A 19939-nucleotide genomic window follows, 5' to 3' on the forward strand; every position below is an offset into this window, starting at 1 on the left:
TGAATGGGTTAAGGAAGTCGTTTGGAAGAGCGATCGCCCAGCTACACGTCGCAAATGATTCACACACGGCCGTGGTGGGCTAGAGCTTATCGTCACCCAGCGCCTAGATGGGACTCAGGGCCTCTCAGCATCTCCCGCGTCCCTGCGCCTCAGGTCGGCGGGCTGGGCGGCATGCAGCTACATCGAAAACTGGCAGGACATCGGCCACACCGAATGCTGTCTTGACTGATGGGCAATGCATCAACTCACGCAGCATTCGCTAGGTTCCCCATGGCTTGGTCATTACCGCATACTGCTTCTGCGCGCGCAATCCTGCTGGCGAGACTCGGTTCGGGGCTGCTTAACCGCATGTAGATGCAGTCCCTGCTTGCGCATTCCCATGTCTGAGGCCAGGTGAAAGCAGGCTTACAGGCGGCCGGCGCACGCAAAGCAGGAACTGTCCCTAAGCCACCGCACTAGAAATATCGCGGGAGCTCCTTTTGCCAGCTGCATCTCCGCTGTACGCCATGGTGGTTACCGTGTGGCCAGACCCATCATTGTGAAATCATTCCAGATTGCAGCAGCACCAGTAGTTGCGCGCTACTCTGTCGTCTCTGCAGCATCACGTCACAGCTCCAGCTTGCACGCTACCAGACAACCCACAACCACGACACCTCCACCAGACTACCAGATCCGCTGAGATCGCCGCCGTCACTCCCTCCGCGGTGTAATCGCAGCCTCTGAACTCACCTCACACCTGCGCCTTTTATTCCTATCTCCCTACCCTCTTCCGCTTCCTCGCCCTAGTACCCCGCCAATATCAGGCCGCGACTTTTATCTGTCTTTCGCCATGGCCTCCAATCCCTCCACCCCCGTCACGGAAGTCGACGCCGATACCGTCTTTGATAGTCCCTCGCCCTCGCCCGCACCCTCGAGTCCTACCGCCGATGCCACCCCGCCTGACGAACCCGCTGCCGAGCGCCCTCCTCCCCGAACTGCATCCACGACATCAGCCGCGACACCTACCATGACATCCTCCTCAACTCCACTCGGAAACATCAACGCTGCCAGGAATCCCCGTCCTTCGAATCCTCCTACCATCTCCAGCCGAGGCAGCGGTCTCAATGTCTCGCAAGACATCCTTGCCAGGATACAGGCAGTGCACCTCGGCAGAAAGGGCGCTCCGCCGACTGGTCTGCCTGGTAGAGGGCCTGCGCCTCAGAGTCCTGGCCCATCTCCCGACAGCCGTAACCCCATGTCGCCGGGTCCTCACCCAGGAGGTGTACCCAGCAACTTCCGAATGCCTGTGAGACCGCCTGCGACTAACTTTCAATCGGCACCAGCAGTCCCTGGCCGTGGACCACCTGCCAAGCAGTCTATAGCAGAGAAGCGCGGCATGAGGTTTCCAGGCGGACTCCCAGGCGGATTGCCAGGCTCGTCCCCAGCTGCAGGCGGTGCTCCTCCCGCCGGCAAGAAGAAGCCCGGATTGACCCTCTCGCAGATGAACGGAGGACCCGAACCTGATGCAGGCGCAGAACCGAAGAAACAAGAAACTCACTTTGACAAATTCTCTCAGTTCGTCGATACCAAAACCGGCAGTCTCAAGTTTGCCGGCAAGGCCATACTCAACTCTGACGGTGTCCAATTCGCAAGCGGTACCTCCTTCAACATCTCCCTGGACGAAGTTGATACACTAGACGAGCTTGGCAAGGGAAACTACGGCACAGTATACAAAGTTAGACATAGCAGACCGCGAATGCGGAAGCCAGGGCAGGGTCTGGCGGGTAACAAGGCTGCGCCAGGCTCGCCGTCGCGAAAGGAATTTGGCGAAGAAGCGAGCCCTACCAGTGCGAAGCCAGCTGCGGGGACCGGCATAGTCATGGCAATGAAGGAAGTGAGGCTCGAGTTGGACGACTCAAAGTTCGCTGCTATCATCATGGAACTCGACGTCCTGCATCGCTGCGTATCACCCTTCATCGTCGACTTTTACGGTGCTTTCTTCCAAGAGGGTGCAGTGTACATCTGTATGGAATTCATGGACGGAGGCTCCATAGACAAACTTTACGCCGACGGTGTGCCCGAGGGCGTCTTGCGCAAGATCACCATGGCCACGACTATGGGTCTGAAGTCACTCAAGGATGATCACAACATCATTCACCGAGACGTGAAGCCTACCAACATTCTCATGAACACCAAGGGTGCGATCAAGATCTGTGATTTTGGTGTCAGTGGAAATCTCGTCGCCAGTATTGCCAAGACCAACATCGGGTGCCAAAGTTACATGGCACCTGAGAGGATATCTTCAGGTGGCATCGCACAAGCAGGCGCCAACCCCGGAGGCGGCACATACAGCGTACAAAGTGACATTTGGAGTTTGGGACTGACAATCATCGAGTGCGCTCTGGGGCGGTACCCATACCCACCAGAGACGTACAACAACATCTTCAGTCAGCTCAGCGTAAGTCTTCACCTTGTGTCCCCATGTCAACTACTAACTCTCTCTAGGCTATTGTCGATGGTGAGCCTCCGGATCTGCCTGAGAGCGGATACTCTGACGCGGCGCGCAACTTTGTACGCGGCTGCTTGAACAAGATTCCCAACCTTCGGCCAACATATGCCATGCTGCTTCAACATGCATGGCTTGCACCTCTCGCGAAGCCTGACACAATTACAGAAGAAGACGAAGAGGAGGTTGAAGCCGCAGCCGAGGCCGAGGGTGGCGAAGCAGCAGGCGACCAGGGACCTGCTGAGGCGATCGAGCCTGTAGAAGACCAAGAAGTCGCCGACTGGGTCAAGGCTGCCATTGAGAAGAGGAGGAGCGGCAAGATGAAGGGCGTCGAGAAGCCCGCACTGCATGCCGCACCTCTTGATGCAGCGACACAGAGCCCGTCACCTAACGGTACAAATGGGCTAGAAGAGGCGGGCTCAGTAGAAGCCGCGGCATAAACCTCTCGAATGGACGAAAATATTTGGCTCATTCACAAGAACATTAGGCCGCGCCCGGAGCAGCCTTATGGGTTTACGGCGTTGCATAGGCGTATTGCATGGGACGATTGTCGTGGAGCATTGAAATCGGGCCATTGAGCGTAGAGGACACATGTACCTAGCATAGCATACACCTTGTCCAACTGGACGAATAATACACTTCAAGTCGCCGACCCGCAGTCAGTGGAGTGATGAATCATCTACGGCTTTGTTATCTGCTTACAGAACCACGTCTTCACAGTGGAGGAGATGATGTGGGCGCTGCATGGTTGGGAGTGACGTAAGCGGAGAGCGCTTTGACACGTGATCGGAACCCCTGCTTAGCCAAGATTGCTCGCGGCGGCCATCTGTCGTGGTGCGGGAAAGAACACAGTGGTCGGAACAACTTCAATAAGTAGCCACGACTTTCTTTCGTACGCCGCCCCCACCTTCTTTGTAATGCCACCGGCCTAGCATCACTTTTTCTTCCCTCTGCTGGAATCGTTGTCGACAAACCCCGCAATCACCTTCAGTCGCTCTCTCGCGTACTCAGACACGTCCGTAAGGACAGACATTCGCCATGTCCGGGACAGATTACAACTACGATGAACAGGTACACTTTGCATGCGCCACGAATATAAACAAATGCTAACATCCTGCAGGGCCAGTTCTTCCCCTACTTCATCCTTACCGTTACCACTCTCGTCACCGTTCCGACTACAATTTCATTCTTCAGATCAAGCAAAGGTGCGCGCTCTTCGCCACTTCGACGCAACGCCATACTAATATACTACCAGAGCTCGAGAACACTGGATCGCGGATAGAATCCGACTTCACACCCGAACATGCCGATCTCATCCAAGGACAGCGCAAGAAGCAGAAGCGACTCGAGAGGAGGATAAAGCGGGGTCTTCTTATGGTGGGCGGATGGGCGATGAATGCAGCCATGATATACCTCATCAGCACTACTACACGAAGCACGCCTGATATCTGGGATCCTTATGAGGTGCTGGGTATCTCTACGGTACGACTGCTGCTGTCGCGAGCTTTGGACACATGCTAACTTGCACATCAGAGCGCCGACGAGAGGGCGATCAAGAAGCACTACCGAAAACTGTCCCTCACTCAGCACCCTGATAAGGCACGCCCAGACCCCGAGAAGAACATTACCATACAATCCATCAACGACCATTGGGTAGACGTCGTGAAGGCGTTCAAAGCTCTTACCGACGAAGACATCCGCCGGAACTTCCTTGAATTCGGTCACCCCGATGGCAAGCAAAGTTTCAGCATCGGCATTGCGCTACCTCAATGGCTCGTGACGGAAGGAGCTGGCAAATACGTTCTGCTCATCTACGCGCTCGCCCTCGGTGTCATTCTCCCATACACGGTCGGAAAGTGGTGGTACGGAACACAGAAGCTGACCAAGGACAAAGTTCTGGTGGCCAGCGCTGGCAAGGTCTTCCGCGATTACGACAACGACCAAGGCGAAGTGGGTGTCATACACGCGCTCAGCAGTGGAGAGGAATTCAACGAGGTCCTTACTGGACACAAAGCGGAGAACGGTCTTTCGAAGCTCGAGCAGAAGGTTCTCTCTGAGAACTCTGGATCTCTCATTGCGCAGACACTCACCAAGAAGGACCGACAGAAGCTAGACGATCTGGAGGACAGCCGGAGACGCAAGGTCCTGACTTTGTTGTGGGCATACCTTGGTCGCGTTGAACTGGATGACGAGACTCTGAACGACGAGAAGTTCGAGGTTGCGCCAATCGCACTCCGACTCAACGAAGCTTACACCGCCATCGCTCTCGCATACGGCAACACCAAGGCGATACTATCGGCTTACAGGACCTCCCAGAATCTCATCCAAGCTCTACGACCAGGCGCATCACCGCTTGAGCAGCTGCCACATTTCACACCCGATGTTGCCAGCGCGGCTGAGGCTGCGCGAGCAAAGTCGCACTTGACCATCCAAGAGTTCATGCAAATACCCGACGCTGAACGTAAGTCTCGTGTTGTCAAGTCTGGTCTCCTATCCCAAGAACAATACAGCACAGCGATGACTGTGGCCTCGCGCATCCCAATGTTCCACCTCGAAAAGGCATTCTTCAAGGTTGTTGGTGAGCGTTTTGTCACACCTAGCAGCTTGGTCCAGTTCGTACTCAAGGGTCGTTTCATCCCGACCGCTGCCACCAACGTCCCCGAAGTCAACCCGAAGGACCTGCTAGACATCGATCCCGCGGAAGGCGATGTCGCAGCAATCACCGGACGTAAGAACGACCGTTCTGGAGAGAAGCCCATCCAACCACCTCTAGCATTCGCTCCATACTACGCTCGCGACCACGCGCCAAGATGGCATGTATTCCTTGCAGACAGCAAGCAGGGACGTATCGCCGTACCACCATTTACTTTCTCGACTTTCGACAAGCCCATCCTTGATGAGAGCGGTAACCCTACCTACAACGTACAGACTCTTAAGATGCAGTTCGGCGCACCACCACAACCCGGCAGCTACACCTTTGTCATGCACATGATCTGTGATAGTTACATCGGCATGGACACCAAGATGGAGGTTACCCTTGTTGTCGAGGATGCCAGTAAAGCGGAAGAGGTAGAAGAGGAGGATGAAATCAGCGAGCCAGAAGAGGGTAAGACTGATATTATCCCAGGCTTCCGTAACAAAGCTAACACAACTACAGATTCATTGGCAGGCCAAATGCACCAAATGAAGACTGGAGCCCCACCAAAGAAGCGGAAACAAATCACCAATGACGACAGCAGCGGCAGTGACACCGAAGGCGACGTCGAATCCGAGAGTGAAACCGACACTGACACCGATTCGGATGATGAGTAGAAACCTCCATCCGGTCTACCAGTAAAATGGTTCTCAATCTCTTTTTGGGGCTATGAATTTTGTGTTACAAGAGACTAGTTGCCTCGCACTATCGAGTTGGCCTCAGTTTCTCACTCTTCCTACAGGCTCCCTTCGGAGCTGAGGGGTATTCCTCAGGATTCTCTTTATATCGTGACACGTCCCGCGGCAAGAAGGCATTAGTAGGCGTTCTGGAGAGGGTTTATATACAATGGCGCGCGTTTTGAAAGTTGGAATGAGGGATTCGCTTTCTCGAATTTCGATTGCTGTGAGCGTCTTTTGGTCACATGGATTGCAAAGACTCGGTTTATTGGAGAGGAAGAACGAGGAGCGCGATTACTACATAAGTGTAGTGGAGGGTTATCAGGAGTATTGATGCGTATGTGTGTAGATATCCAGGTCAGAAATTGACGTTGAGTAACCTTTCGATACGACACTTCTTCTTCTTCATCTACCCATCCATCCCTGCCTGTGATGAGGAAGTTGAGCAACTCTACTAAATATAGACAGGCACGACAGGGAGTCAAGATTTCTCCGACCAGCGACCAAGCCTGAGCTAAGAACAATCTCCCTGGCCTGTTACCGTCGATCAAGCACGTTAGCCTCAGGAAGACAAGGCATCCGAGAAAAAGACGAACACCTGGCCTGACCTTAATGCATATACGATATCGCTTGTCGGGGATCTGCAACGTGGCTGGTGCGGTCCTCAACTGGTGGGGTTTCAGGTGCGTCGCAGCGTGTGGTTGTTCACTCATCACCTCGACAGAGTCGACACCTTCAAACGGGAAGTAGCGATGTGACAGCTATGGCAGAGTCAGGGCAAAATAGTAAGAGTAGTGATATAGGTGATTGTGATTGGGGGGTTAGGGGTGCATATGGGGGTGGTAGTGGTGCGGTAACATCGACTCGTGGGTATCAGCACAAAGGGAAGCGTTTCTATCGGCATGAACAGTACGTGAGGAGCATGAACACGAAGGATAGATTTCTTATCGACAAGAAGAGCAAGTATGACGGTAGCTTGGGTATCGCATGGTGGTCTTACGACAACCGTTCGTGTGTACGCGCACAACCACCAAGCATCCTTTCCATCTCCACACGCAGCACAGTCCTATCTCGACGCAGATCAATCCCGTCTAACAAAGATCGGCATGCCCTTCCCCTGCCCAGCGTAACTGAAAATCACCGAAAATACTGCCTGAGGACGTCGCTAAGGCATGAAGCAGCGACAGGGTGGGTGGGGGAGGCGGAGGGGAGGTGGTGGAATTCATCTCTCTTCTTGTGGGTGCGTTGGTCTCGTGATGATCCGATTGCAATGAATTTGAGTGGTACTTCGGGTGGTTGGGTATGTGATGACTCTGAATATCCGATTGAAGTCGTCCCACGAGACGGATGCAGCGGGTGGAAGCACAGTCTCGTCTCACGCAGATCAGCGTCCCCTGCCCCTGCCCAATGTAACGGAAAATCGCCGACAATATTGCCTGAGGACGTCGCTAAGGCATGAAGCAGCAACCCCAGCCTTGGCTCCCGATCGGATACCACGGCTCCGCTAAACCAAGGCTCATACAACAAGGCCTCAGGTCGCAAGGCAATCAGGACAAAACAGTCAAGCAAATCTTGGCAACCGTTTTAGTGCACATCATCTGTCTTGGCAAGATACGGGAGTGGAGTGCGCCGGTAGCAAAGTGTGCCAGTGGCGAGTTACTGAGGCACCCAAGGCTACGATGGTACGTGTGTCACATCTCTACGGCAATACAGGGGCGGCAAAGGCAAGTACCGACATATCGATGTGTTCCCTGGGCATTAACGACGTCGTTTTGTCAATGGCAGTGGTTGGATAAAAGCTGAAGGAAGGACGCATGAGTTTACCTTCTCATCCCACACTCACTCTTCTTCCGGCCTTCTTCAGTCCTTCCTTCCTTAATTCCCGCTTTCGATTCTTTTAGCGACTTTGATAGTCTGCTTATTACCACTTTCTTTGAACCTTTTATACACATACGTCTGTGACGTTTAATCTTTACCTTCTTTTTAATCACGATACTACCGTCTTTACCCTTTCAGGACTACTTCATCATCAACATGTCTATCAAGGCTATTGCTACTATCGCGCTTGCGGCTGGTCTCGCTGGTAAGTTCTCCAAACCAAACACTCAATCATATGACGCAACATACTAATCCACCCTCACAGCCGCAAAGCCCATCAACACCCCTGCCAAGCGCCAAATCGGCTTCAACTCCGTCGTCAACGGCTTCAACGGCAACGACGGCGCCTTCAACTTCATCGACGGCTTCAACAACTTCAACCAGCAACAACAAGTAATCCAGATCCAGCAAGAGAACCTCCAGATCATCGACAACGGGCGCCAACAAGCCGTCGTCCAGCAAGTGGAGCAAGTCCTCATCGTCGACCAGGTCAACAACGGCTTCAACAACGACCTCAACAACCTCTTCCGCAAGAGCAACTTCCAGAACCAGTTCCGCGATGTCGCCACTGTTACCCTTGTTGTGCAGGAGATCCAGATCGCCATCGACGACGGCCGCGGCAACCAAGTCCAGCAGAACATCTTTGCTCAGTCCGCCGTCGTCGCTAACCGCGGCGCCCGCGAGACACAGACTGTCATGGTCTTCGACAGCCGCACGCTGATCGCCCAGGACATTCTCGGCGGCGACGCCTTCGGCAAGCTCGGTGGCTTCGGCGGTATCGCAGGCGCGACTGGCGCGTTGGACGGCGCAATGCCCACCAAGACAGCGGGTATCCAGCTCTTCGGTGCGAAGCCCACTTGGTCTGCTGTTGCTGAGGACCCAGCTGCGACTCTCGGTGCTATCTGGCAGGGTGCTCTTCAGGACCTTCAGGATGCGCAGAACGACGAGGCGGACAACAAGCTCAACGAGCAGATTGCTGCTGAGGAGTTGAAGGCGCTTCTTGAGGGTCAAGACGGCCAGGACGACAACAAGGATGGCGAGGACAACGCCGACGACAACGCCGCTGAGGAGGAGGCCAAGAAGGCGGAAGAGGAGGCTAAGAAGCAAGAGGAAGAGCAGAAGAAGGCTGAGGAGGAAGCTGCCAAGGCCGACGCTGAGGAGGCTAAGAAGCAGGAAGAGGAGCAGAAGAAGGCTGATGAGGCTGCTAAGCAGGAGGCTGAGCAGGAGAAGAAGGCTGAGGAGGAGGCCGCGAAGAAGGAGGCTGAAGATGCGAAGAAGGCAGAGGAAGAGGCTGCTAAGAAGGATGCTGAGGAGCAGAAGAAGGCGGATGAGGAGGCTAAGGCCCAGGACGAGGCGGATAAGAAGGCTGAGGAAGAGGCGAAGAAAGCTGAAGAGGCGAAGGCTGCTGAGGAGAAGAAGGCAGAGTAAGATACTCTAGAGTGATGGCTCGCCCTCTCTGCAGCAGAGCGACGATGCGCGGAATATGTATACCCTGAGAGGCTTTTGTTAGTTGCTCTCTTACCTACCTAGGTAGTTCAAGTGCTGCGTTTGCAGGACCGGTATCAGCGAGACTGGACCGCGAAAATTGCTTACGAAATTGAATGAATAAATTTCCTTCTTTCACTACACGGCGCACTAGTCTAAATGCATTTACGGTGACGGGATGAGCTCGTGTTGATGTACTCACCTTCACTAATAGTGAAATGTCAATTTCTGCTGATTGTGACGACTGTTATCGGGTTATCTCTCCACACTATGGGCTTCGCATTCTCTCCCGATGTTAAATTATTAGGCATCGAGACTACAAACATGCCATCGCCTCCTGTATTACTGCGCCTCTACTGCAACAAGACTCGGCTACTGATCGGAAGCATACTGCTTTTCATCAGCCTGCATATATTGTTTGGTTGCTCAATCTTCAACCTTGTCCCATCGGATACACCTGCTACCCCAAATCTCGCCAACGCTATACCCGAATCCATACCCTGGACTCCTAAAAGATTGCAAGCAGACCTGCGCATCTCAAAAGCGACCATATTATACAACTTCAGGCAACATGATAGAGACAATCTCGCCCTCGACAAACTCCACACCCAAAACTTCAGATACACAAGCCACATTCTCCAAACACCTATCGTGCGAGGCGCTTTGACCAAATTCCTCTACCTCCAGTCTCTCATCATCACCGAACTTCAAAACCCAATCGAAGATCAAAAAGAATGGATACTCTACCACGACCCTACCGTCATCCTCGCAAATCAACACATACCACTCCACCACTTCCTCCCACCCATCACGGATGTCGAAACATTCAAGACCCTCTCGATCATCGCTACGAAATCCGAAAGCGAAGAACTAAGTGCCGCGGTCTTCTTCATTCGGGTTAGCGGCGGCTCACTGCGTATCCTGACTGAAGCCATGGAGATGATATACAACTTGCCAGACAACGGAGATGAAGACGAGGAATTTAATGTGGCAGCGACAGTCCTCCAAACTATTCTATCCCGCCCATACCATCTCGAAAAGGCAATCTATCAACCCCGTGAATGGTATAATAGTACCTCGTCTCTCTTCTACCAGCCCTACTATCTGACGCTGGCGCATCGTCTCCTCCCCGTCCACTACACCCAAACTATACCAGGTGAAAAAGAAGGAAGCAGTCTGATGTTCCCTGATGCAGACACGGTACACCGTTTTTGGCACGTTGTGCGTGAAGCGCGGCGCGTGTTGAACGAAGCGAAAGAAAAGGGTCATACGAGTGAACAGGGAGAGTGGTGGGAGATGGTAGCGGAGGTGAAGGAATGGGTTGAGGGTAGGGCTTGGGATACGGAGGAGTTGGAGAGGAGGGTAAGGGTTCTGAGGGAGGGGTTGGATATCGACTGATCTCTTACAATTGAGCATGGGTTTGGTGACAGTAGGTTTCTGCTGCGGTGTTGATGTCGTGAGTTATTTTGCGGGTCGTCTTGATCGACCTGCTGTTTCGAGACGGTCGTGATGGCCGTGAGCAGTTGGAAGGATTCCGCGGCCGGGATGAATGCTTCTAATCTGAGCACATGGATTTTACTGAGCTTGGGGGAAATGACGACGTAGGGCGCAGGCCAAGTCGGACGACTCTCCTCCGGACGGTTCTACTCTTCCAATCATGTATGATGATTGAACCGGGCGTCTCGGGTAGCACGGCTCCATGTCGAGTAAGCGAGGCTTTATCCCCGGACTGCATGCTCGACATCTCTTCATATAGTAACATATCGCGTGCCCACAGTTCGAGATGTAGAGGACTCCTCTATACTCACCGCTCACCATGCCGCCATCACCAGAAATAATACCAGTGCAAGACACCGCACCACCAATTAACCCATCCAAAAAGACCACAGCACCCAAGACCAACCAGCCAACTCCAAACAACGCAGCAGAGCCCTACTCCGCCTTCCCACAATCCACCCGCACCAACCTAACCTACATCCTCGGCATAATCCAACTAATCTCCACCCTCACAACAACAATCTACTTCCCGCTCATCCCCACCCTCAGCGCCCACTTCTCCGTCTCCATCCAAGCCATCAACTTAACCGTGACCGTCTACGCAATCTGCCAAGCCATATCCCCTGGTATCTTTGGTTCTCTGGCAGATTCCTATGGCCGTCGACCCATTCTACTCGGTCTCGTTACCACATACACGCTCGCGAGTCTGGGTCTCGCGTTGAACAAGGACAGTTATCCGGTGTTGATTACGCTGCGGGCGTTTCAGAGTATAGGTGGTTCGGCGACGGTGCCGATAGCGTATGGGATTGTGGCTGATGTTGCTGTGGTGTCGGAAAGAGGGGGGATGTTGGGACCGATGTTGTCGACTTGTAATGGGATTTCGGCGTTTGGACCGGTTATTGGTGGGGCGTTGGCGATGAAGTCGACGGGGCATATGGGCGTTTTTATGGCGTTGTTGGGGATCGCGATTTTGTGTCTTCTTCTTGTGGGGTTTGTGCTGCCGGAGACGTCGAGGGGGGTTGTGGGGAGTGGAGGGAGGCCTGCCACGGGGGTTTGGCGGACTTGGATATCGCTTCTCGGAAGGAAGGGTAGTGGTCAGGCGGCGTCTACTGTTGCGGAGCGAAATGCGATGCCCAAGCCTTCCCAGACGTTCTCGAGGATCTTCAACTCTATACGAATGATCCGTCATCCGGACGCTGCTGTGATTCTCTGGATGGTCGCTTCCTCCTACGGAATCTACTATACCTTCCAAGTGGCCCATTCCGTCATCTTCAAAGACCTATACAACTACAACGAGCTACAAATCGGACTAAGCTTCCTACCTGCGCTGGCTGGCATGACAATCGGCGGGACGATAGCCGGCAAACTCATGGACATAAACTACGCGCACCACGCGCGTCAAGCCGAGATTGTCGACCCAGCAAACATCCTGGATTTCCCGATCGAACGCGCTCGGTTCAGGAATATGGTTCCATTGATTCTAATCGAGACGGCACTGGTCACAGGCTATGGATGGACGGTGCAACAACACACTCACCCCGCTGTCCCCCTTGTACTGGAATTCTTCGTTTCCGCACTGGCTACTCTGCTAAGTCACACTGCGAATGCACTGCTCGTGGATGTGTTTCCTGAAGTACCGAGCACGGCGTACGCGTCGGGTCAGCTTGCGCGTGGCGCGTTTAGTGCTGCGTCTGCTGCTATCATTGATCCTCTGGTGCGCGCTGTAGGTCGCGGGTGGTATTTCACCATTTTTGCGGCGTTTACAGGGACGGGATGTTTGACGTGTGTGACTTTGAGTCGGTGGGCTGGTATGAGGTGGCGGCGGAAAAGGTATTTGAGCGCGACTAGTAGGTCAGGAGAAAGAACGGGCGGCCAGGGTGTATGAGACTGGTTCCCGCCTGCTGGCAACTACGATCATCACGATCATCACCCGGATTAGAATAGGGCTCTGGAGTCAGAGGACTTGAGTTACTTTTTCGACGCGCTTTTGAAACTCGGGTGGCTGGCATCGCGTCTGAGGTTGGCGTTCCAGATGTCAGGCATCACGCTAGCCGCTTGCAGCTGATCGCGGGCGCGCCTGCGGTAAGTGTTACAGCGGACCCGAACGTGCGCGCATCATCAGTTCAGAACAACGCATCTATTCATTAACTAGCCATCGTTTCGTTGGGGGCGTCATGGTTATTTGGCCATACTCTGGAAAATCGGTCCCATATTCTCCTGCCAAGTATCCACGATCTTGTTCGCAGGACCCGCAGCAATCATCTCATCTCCCTTCTTCCACTTCCCTATCGTCTCCTCCGTAAACTCCTCTACGCTCAACGCAGCTTGGTTCTTCTCCTTCTTATTGTCATCCGGATCCTTCCTTTCACGATGCAAGTCTGTGGCCACGGTCGGCGGCGCGATCTCAAGGACCTTGACCTTGGAATCTTTTAATTGAGCGCGTAAATTCATCGACCAGAAGTGCAGCCATGCTTTGGTACCGCAGTATACGGGATTGACGAGGGAGAATGGGACGAAGCCGAGGACGGAAGATACGTTGACGACGAGGGCCATTGGTTTGGATTTGAAGTGTGAGAGCAGGTGCAATGTGAGATGCATTGGTCCACGTTGGTTGATGTCGATTTCCTGATCGGCCTTGCTTCCAAATTCTTCTGGATCCATTTCGTTGACATCGAGCGGTCGCTGCACACCGGCATTGTTGACGAGACAGTCCAGATCCGGATGTTCGGAAAGCAGCTTCTTGATGAATGCTGGGACAGATTTGACATCTCCGGTATCGAGCACGTAGTAAGCTGCCGCACCGATCTCTTTTGCGGCTTCTTGGAGTTTTGACTCTGTGCGGCCGGCGATGATGACTTTCTTCCCGTCTTTTATAAACTGTTGCGCGAGGGCCTTCCCGATGCCGCCGCCTCCGCCGGTCACGAGAGCGGCTTTGAAGTCGTAGTTTGTGGACATGTTGATTTGAATCCGAGGTTTCTCAAAGACGAATGAAACTTACAAGTGTAGGATGGTACAGCTCTTACAAATTGACTGGCTCAAGGCCATAGCGCCGGTGACGTACACCTACGTCGCCGTCGCTTATGATGCATGTACGTCATGACCCCATTTCAATACCAGAATTTGCTCCAGGGCGCATCTTGTTGGCGACTACGCCGGTGCGACAGAGTGTTTTTAAAAGTCGAGGTTTGATCAGGGCAAACTCAACCGTGCCACCTGGGCACAGCGATTTACTCAAGGTAGCTAACTAATCGTGCGCATAATCCAACCACTGTCAACGCTCTCGTTTACCAAGCATGACCAAGGACCCACAGTCCTTGCGCCTTGGACGCACGATGGGAGGAGCGCAGCCGCACCCGGGACGGCTGCATCCACATCCACATCTTCAACTCCTCCTCAACCTCATCCACCTGACAAACGTCTGACAAACCCCAAAACGATTTTGCGCTTACCTTCAGGCCCACACCGAGATGCGCGAATCACGAACTCAGGACGCCGTTCCATGCGTCATACGGTCCAAATCGGCTTGGCGTGATGTGGGGTAGCCACGCACCAGATCGCGTCGACAACGCCGGGATGTGGGCTGTGCGACACGCCGAACAGCATTGCCGTAGTGTGAGATTGCTAGGGTGCGCGGGACGGAGCGTTTGTAAGGCCGTCTTATATTAGATGAAAGCCACGTTCGTGCTGTGTATAGCCAATCTTGCGTCGAAGGAAACCTTTGAGCGGGATATATACACGCGAACAACCAACTCTAGCGACAACGGCAAAGAGACTACAAGATGACGGTTCCAGAGTCCCCAGAGTCGAAGTGCGATGTGTTAGTCTGTCGATATCGAGCAATGCGAACATGAAGCTAATGAGTCCAAAGTCTCATCGTTGGTGCTGGTCCAGCAGGGTAACGATCACCACAACAATGGGCATTGTTCAAAACTGACCGAGACTTAGGCTGATGCTCTCGGCTTGGATGGCAAGATGTGGCATCAATGCTCGTGTTGTGGATAAACGCGGCACAAAGATCTACTCGGGACAAGCAGATGGTTTACAGCTCCGCAGCCTGGAGATCTTTGATAGCTTTGGCTTCGCGGATAGAGCCTGGAAGGAAGCAAATCACTTGATAGAGGTATGCACATCAACCGATTTCGGCTTGAGTAAACCTTACTGACCAATCATCAGTTTTGCATGTGGGTATGTTGTCACATTCGACAAAACTACCAGCTTTCCTAACATCCGCAGAACCCCGGCGAAGATGGTGTGATACGCCGCTCCGACGGAGTTCCAGATACACCACCCGGTCTCTCACGATTCAAGGAGATCGTTCTCCACCAGGGACGGATTGAGAGGTTCTTCCTCGATCACATCAAGAAGCACTCCAAGGATACGCTACGCGTCGAGCGCGCAGTGCTACCGGAGTCACTACATATCGCCGAGGATCGAGTTGATGACCACTCGTCCGACAACTATCCTGTTACAGTCCAGCTCCGATATCTCACGGAAGACGAGGCCAAACCAGCGCAAAGCAAAGGATCTGGAGTCAACGATGGTCTTTTCAGGAGCAATCTGGCAGAAGACGACACTGAAGACCTTATCGCCAACAGCCAGCAGAAGCAAGGCATCACTGAGATTGTCAAGGCGAAGTACGTCGTAGGCTGCGACGGCGCTCACAGCTGGACTCGAAAGCAACTAGGATTCGAGCTCGAAGGCGAGCCCACCGATCACATCTGGGGCGTCTTGGACATTATCCCCATCACAGACTTTCCGGATGTTCGCAAACGCTGCGCTATCCACAGCGAGTCCTCGGGCTCCATGATGATCATTCCGCGTGAGAACAAGATCGCCCGTCTCTACATCCAGCTCACAGAGATCAAGCCCGACGCCAGTGGCCGAGCAGACAGGTCAAAGATCACCCCGGAGACCATTATCACAGCAGCACAAAAGATCATGGCACCGTACAAACTGACGTACGAATATTGCGACTGGTGGACGGCATACCAGATCGGCCAGCGAGTCGGCAAGAACTTCGATCACAAGAGCCGTGTCTTCCTGGCTGGTGATGCAGTGCATACGCACTCACCGAAAGCTGGTCAGGGTATGAATGTCTCGATGCAAGATGGGTACAACCTAGGCTGGAAGCTAGGCTTGGTTGTGAAGGGCGTCGCTCATCCCTCCATCCTTAAGACGTATCAATCTGAGCGCAGGCGTATCGCGCAAGACCTGATCGCATTCGACCACAAATTCTCCCGGCTCTTTTCCGGTCGACCAGCCAAGGACGTCATGGACGAAGAAGGCGTCAGCATGGACGAGTTCAAGAACGCTTTCCTGAAAGGTGCGTAACATCTTTCACGCTGACTACTCCCTCGCTAACCACCCTCCAGGCCAACTCTTCGCAACCGGTCTCTCAGTTGACTACGGCACGAGCATGCTAATCGGCAAACCGGGCTCCGCCGCCGACCAAGGCGACGGCACAGACGTCTCCTCCTCGTCCCCCGTCATCGGCAAGCAAGAGCTTTCTTCCCAGATCAAGCTTGGTATGCGCTTCCCCAGCCACCAAGTCATCAACCAAGCCGACGGCCGCGCGTGGGAGTTCCAACAGAAACTTAAAAGCGACGGTCGCTTCCGTATCATCGTCTTCGCTGGCAACGTCGCGAACGCTCAGCAGAGCACCCGTTTGAAGACCTTCTGCCAGGCCCTCGAGTCGTCATCGGCACTAGCGCCGCATCTCGGTAAGAATATCGAGGTTCTCACTTTGCACTCGTCCAAGTGGAAAGAAGTAGAGTTGCTACGCGACCTCCCGGATATCCTACATCCGTTCGATGCGAAGACGGGCTGGGATTACGACTCCGTGTATGCGGATGATGCGAATCCGTTTGAGGGCTTTGGGGATGCGTATAAGGGGTATGGGGTTGATAGGGAGAGGGGGTGTGTGGTTGTTGCGAGGCCGGATCAGTATGTTGGGTATATTGATGAGGTTGATGGGGAGGGGTGTAAGGGGGTTGAGGGGTATTTCAAGGGTATATTTGCGGCGTAGAGTCTACCGGGGACATAACTTCGCACGCATCACGTTTCAATCTCTTGTGCCATCATGAGATATACGATGTTCGCATGCTTGATGGGTCAATCCTTTTTATTGCAACCCGCTCTCTTCGAAAGGTAGCCTGCCAGCGCAGCTATCTACTTGATGATAGCACTAATGAATCTGAACCAAGAACGCAAACGGGCATGAAAGACTCGCATAGAATTTCAGCACCGGCTGTAAACCATAAATGACTAACCGCTTCGCAAAAACTTTTGTTGTCTGCATGTGTCAAGCAATGAACCCTTTTCTTCCTCAAGCAAAACCATGATTGTAGAGCAGTAGTCGAATGTAAGATGCTGTCGTTGATCGAATCGCTGGAGCAGTCTTCCGCTTCTCAAGGCTGGCGATCTGAATGTCAGCCAGCATTTCTTATTATAACAGAAAGAAGTAACTGACCTGCCTTATCAACCTCACCTGTAGGCAGGGTGTGTCTTCTTGTAGCAAGGCTTGTTGAGAGCAACATGCGCATGATACTTGCAGCCGATGTTCTCGAAGAACTTCTCATAATCTTCATCCGCGACGTCTTTGTGCCTCATATTTGACCCCATGTACTTTGCGAGATCTAAGATGAACTTAGGAGGCCATTTTTCGTCTTCTAAGTTTTCGAAATCGTCATCATCCCAAAGGTGAGCGACGCCATCAACGGCAAACTGTCGATGCGCTGGAATTTTATCACAGATCGCATATACCGCAAGAGGTACATGAAGCATGATCATATCTTCGAATACCATCTTCTCTAGAATCCAATCGATACAGGCGTCCTGGAAGCTACAGTCCCGTATGGCGTGGCCAAGCGTGTAGCACTCATTCCACTTACGACACTCGTCATCGTCGATAGTACCGGGGTCATCCTCAATGAGATTATTGACGAGGTCATCTTCCTCTGTGATGTAGAAGTAGCCGGTTTCAAGCCACCCAAGGTAAATTTGAAAAGCTCGGGGTTCGACGTCTGGCAGGTCAACTTCTTCTGGACCGTTGGTCTTCGGCGACGTTTCCAGGGTCTTCTTGAAGAACTCGGAGCTAGTGAGAAGAAAACTCTTATCGACGGTAAATGAATCCTCCTCGTGTCCGACGAGGACTGTGATCATCTTGTGAAGGCGGCTGTAATCGATCAGTCAAGTATCTCGATGATAAACCAGCTCATGCTAACCCGGGTCTGTCGGCCATGGCCCGCCTCAATTTCTTCGGATCAGGGAGCTTTTCTGACTGGTCGCTGCCTCGCTTTCGGGTGTTCGTGTTGCTTGTCATCGTGAATGTTGATGACGAAGGATGCAGCGTCGGGAGTGAGTTGGTGGTGGAAGTTAGTGTCTAAAGGTAGAGGGAGCGTCTTATATGGTGGTAGACTAGCTCCGAACCAACAGGTAAAGGCAGCGAAGATGCGATTAGGTAATGGTGCTCGCCATCGCAAATTCGTCTTGAGGTATGAGTGAGCGGGTATCACAGTGTTGCGGATGTATAGTAGACAGCATAAGAGAGAGGCAAAGATCCAGTAAAGTTGTACTGAATTATGATAATCGTACTGCCTGGCAACTACGGTGGTACAAACGCCGACGTATGACAGGCCTTGACGCCAATGTATGCTGCAAAAGGCATTAGCACCCGAACTTCTGATGTCGTTATCCTAATTCCAAAACCATTTGTCTTCTACTAGGCGCCGAGGAATCGAGGATTGAGTCATGTGATGCAGGATACGCAGGTACTGTTAAAGCGTGTCAGCATCTCGTACATGAAGTAAGTTGGGCTACCTACGTATACAGGGAAAACAAGCTTCGTACATTTGACTCATTATCGCTACCTGGGCTTGAAAGCAACAAAAGCTTTCAGTACCGAAACCTGGGCTTGGTTTTGTAGCAAGGCTTGTCTCCGTGATCGTGGTAATGGCAGCTGTCCATATCCTTGAACCAGTCCACTGCAGATGACCATTCGAGGCCCTCGCGAAGGTTTGGCATGATTTCGCGCAGGATATCGCGCATGAAATCGGGTGGGAAAGACTTCATATTTGCTACTGGAACCCGCCGGCCGATGTTGACGAAGGCGTCAACCCCAAGTTTTCGGTGGGCTGAGGACTCCGCTGTAAGTGGATAGACGCAGCGGGCAAATTTCATGGGAACCTTGCATGAAGCACACATCCAGTCGATCATAGCGTCGATCAAAGCGTCTCGGAAGTCACTGTCATCGAGATAAACGCCGAGATCATAGAGGCCTTCCCATGCCCAAAGCTCTGGATAGTGTTTCCGCTCGTTGTCCATCAGGTTTTCAGCCCCTCCAACGAAGACTCGTCCAGTGTAGAGAAACTTGACCCATGTCTTGAAAAGGTCTGGATCGTGAACCGGTAGGTCAACTGCATCCTCCTGTCCCTCTTTCCACTCTTTCTTGAGCGCGTTGTCGAAGAACCGTGAGTTTGCGCGGAGCAGTGATTTGTGGACGTAGAACTCCTGTTTGGTTTCACCAACGCGCACGACAATCGGTTTTGATTCGACACTGTGATCTTTAGCGTATATCTCATGAGATAGGCCCGCGGTTGCTTACCTAGGTCCCTCGTCTGCCGAGCAGCGAGCTTTCTTGCGAGGAGGCTCCAGCTGAGAGTCAGTGGACATAATATTATTGACTGACCTGGGTGTTGTGAGTTGAGTGGAGAAGCAAGCGTGTTTATGGTCGCGAGTCCGGATTTGCGCGGCTAAACAGCGTGAACTCGCTAAGCACGGGCGGATAAGAAGTGAAAGGGGTTCTGTAGTCGAGCAGTGAGCTACCGAATCTGTCGAAATGAGCGCCGCATCACAGTGTATCCTGAGGGATACATTGCAGCATATTCAGCAGAGATTACACACCACGAGACCATGTATACCTCAAAGAGCCTGTTGGTTTGAAATATAACCCAGAGATCGCAAGCTCAAAAGCAGAACTCAGCCATCCCGCTATAGCATCCCCCCCTAGCATGATCATAATTAGGTATCTGAACCCCACTCCCACAAACTATCTCCATCCTCATCCTTCCGCCTATCAAAGCCCTTCTAACACTCCTCAGCATATACCTGACAACCTAACCCGGATTATCTACTCCCTCTTCTCCTCTCTCTACCTGTTCGGCACTTCAGCGAACACATCCACGGCCAGCACACTACCGGTGTGCTTCGACTCCCGATGTGAAA

The 19939-nt window shown here is 52.9% G+C and overlaps 9 protein-coding genes across 9 annotated transcripts; 6 read left to right on the forward strand and 3 right to left on the reverse strand.

Moving 5' to 3' along the window:
* Window positions 1-829: 829 nt before the first annotated feature.
* On the forward strand, window positions 830-2925 carry J4E79_007680 (uncharacterized protein; the record flags this gene model as incomplete). The annotated part of the gene is made up of 2 exons (XM_049356543.1): window positions 830-2437; window positions 2485-2925. 2 exons carry the CDS (start codon window positions 830-832, stop codon window positions 2923-2925), a joined length of 2049 nt encoding a protein of 682 aa, XP_049208890.1.
* A 598-nt stretch (window positions 2926-3523) lies between these two features.
* J4E79_007681 (uncharacterized protein) lies at window positions 3524-5797 on the forward strand (the record flags this gene model as incomplete). Its single annotated transcript, XM_049356544.1, has 5 exons — window positions 3524-3556; window positions 3606-3690; window positions 3741-3967; window positions 4019-5591; window positions 5643-5797. The coding sequence occupies 5 exons, from the start codon at window positions 3524-3526 to the stop codon at window positions 5795-5797; spliced, it is 2073 nt and encodes a 690-aa protein (XP_049208891.1).
* Window positions 5798-7891: 2094 nt separating this feature from the next.
* On the forward strand, window positions 7892-9163 carry J4E79_007682 (uncharacterized protein; the record flags this gene model as incomplete). The annotated part of the gene is made up of 2 exons (XM_049356545.1): window positions 7892-7940; window positions 8001-9163. The coding sequence occupies 2 exons, from the start codon at window positions 7892-7894 to the stop codon at window positions 9161-9163; spliced, it is 1212 nt and encodes a 403-aa protein (XP_049208892.1).
* A 327-nt stretch (window positions 9164-9490) lies between these two features.
* Window positions 9491-10618, forward strand: J4E79_007683 (uncharacterized protein; the record flags this gene model as incomplete). Its single annotated transcript, XM_049356546.1, has 1 exon — window positions 9491-10618. The coding sequence occupies one exon, from the start codon at window positions 9491-9493 to the stop codon at window positions 10616-10618; it is 1128 nt and encodes a 375-aa protein (XP_049208893.1).
* A 418-nt stretch (window positions 10619-11036) lies between these two features.
* J4E79_007684 (uncharacterized protein) lies at window positions 11037-12498 on the forward strand (the record flags this gene model as incomplete). Its single annotated transcript, XM_049356547.1, has 3 exons — window positions 11037-11504; window positions 11865-12431; window positions 12484-12498. 3 exons carry the CDS (start codon window positions 11037-11039, stop codon window positions 12496-12498), a joined length of 1050 nt encoding a protein of 349 aa, XP_049208894.1.
* A 397-nt stretch (window positions 12499-12895) lies between these two features.
* On the reverse strand, window positions 12896-13672 carry J4E79_007685 (uncharacterized protein; the record flags this gene model as incomplete). Its single annotated transcript, XM_049356548.1, has 1 exon — window positions 12896-13672. One exon carries the CDS (start codon window positions 13670-13672, stop codon window positions 12896-12898), a length of 777 nt encoding a protein of 258 aa, XP_049208895.1.
* Window positions 13673-14681: 1009 nt separating this feature from the next.
* J4E79_007686 (uncharacterized protein) lies at window positions 14682-16742 on the forward strand (the record flags this gene model as incomplete). Its single annotated transcript, XM_049356549.1, has 3 exons — window positions 14682-14837; window positions 14951-16040; window positions 16090-16742. 3 exons carry the CDS (start codon window positions 14682-14684, stop codon window positions 16740-16742), a joined length of 1899 nt encoding a protein of 632 aa, XP_049208896.1.
* A 458-nt stretch (window positions 16743-17200) lies between these two features.
* Window positions 17201-18038, reverse strand: J4E79_007687 (uncharacterized protein; the record flags this gene model as incomplete). Its single annotated transcript, XM_049356550.1, has 2 exons — window positions 17201-17891; window positions 17941-18038. 2 exons carry the CDS (start codon window positions 18036-18038, stop codon window positions 17201-17203), a joined length of 789 nt encoding a protein of 262 aa, XP_049208897.1.
* A 572-nt stretch (window positions 18039-18610) lies between these two features.
* Window positions 18611-19387, reverse strand: J4E79_007688 (uncharacterized protein; the record flags this gene model as incomplete). The annotated part of the gene is made up of 2 exons (XM_049356551.1): window positions 18611-19271; window positions 19320-19387. 2 exons carry the CDS (start codon window positions 19385-19387, stop codon window positions 18611-18613), a joined length of 729 nt encoding a protein of 242 aa, XP_049208898.1.
* Window positions 19388-19939: the final 552 nt, after the last annotated feature.

Source organism: Alternaria viburni, assembly GCF_023758015.1.
Source record: "Alternaria viburni strain BMP 2772 chromosome Unknown scaffold_17, whole genome shotgun sequence".
Classification (NCBI taxonomy): Eukaryota; Fungi; Ascomycota; class Dothideomycetes; order Pleosporales; family Pleosporaceae; genus Alternaria; species Alternaria viburni.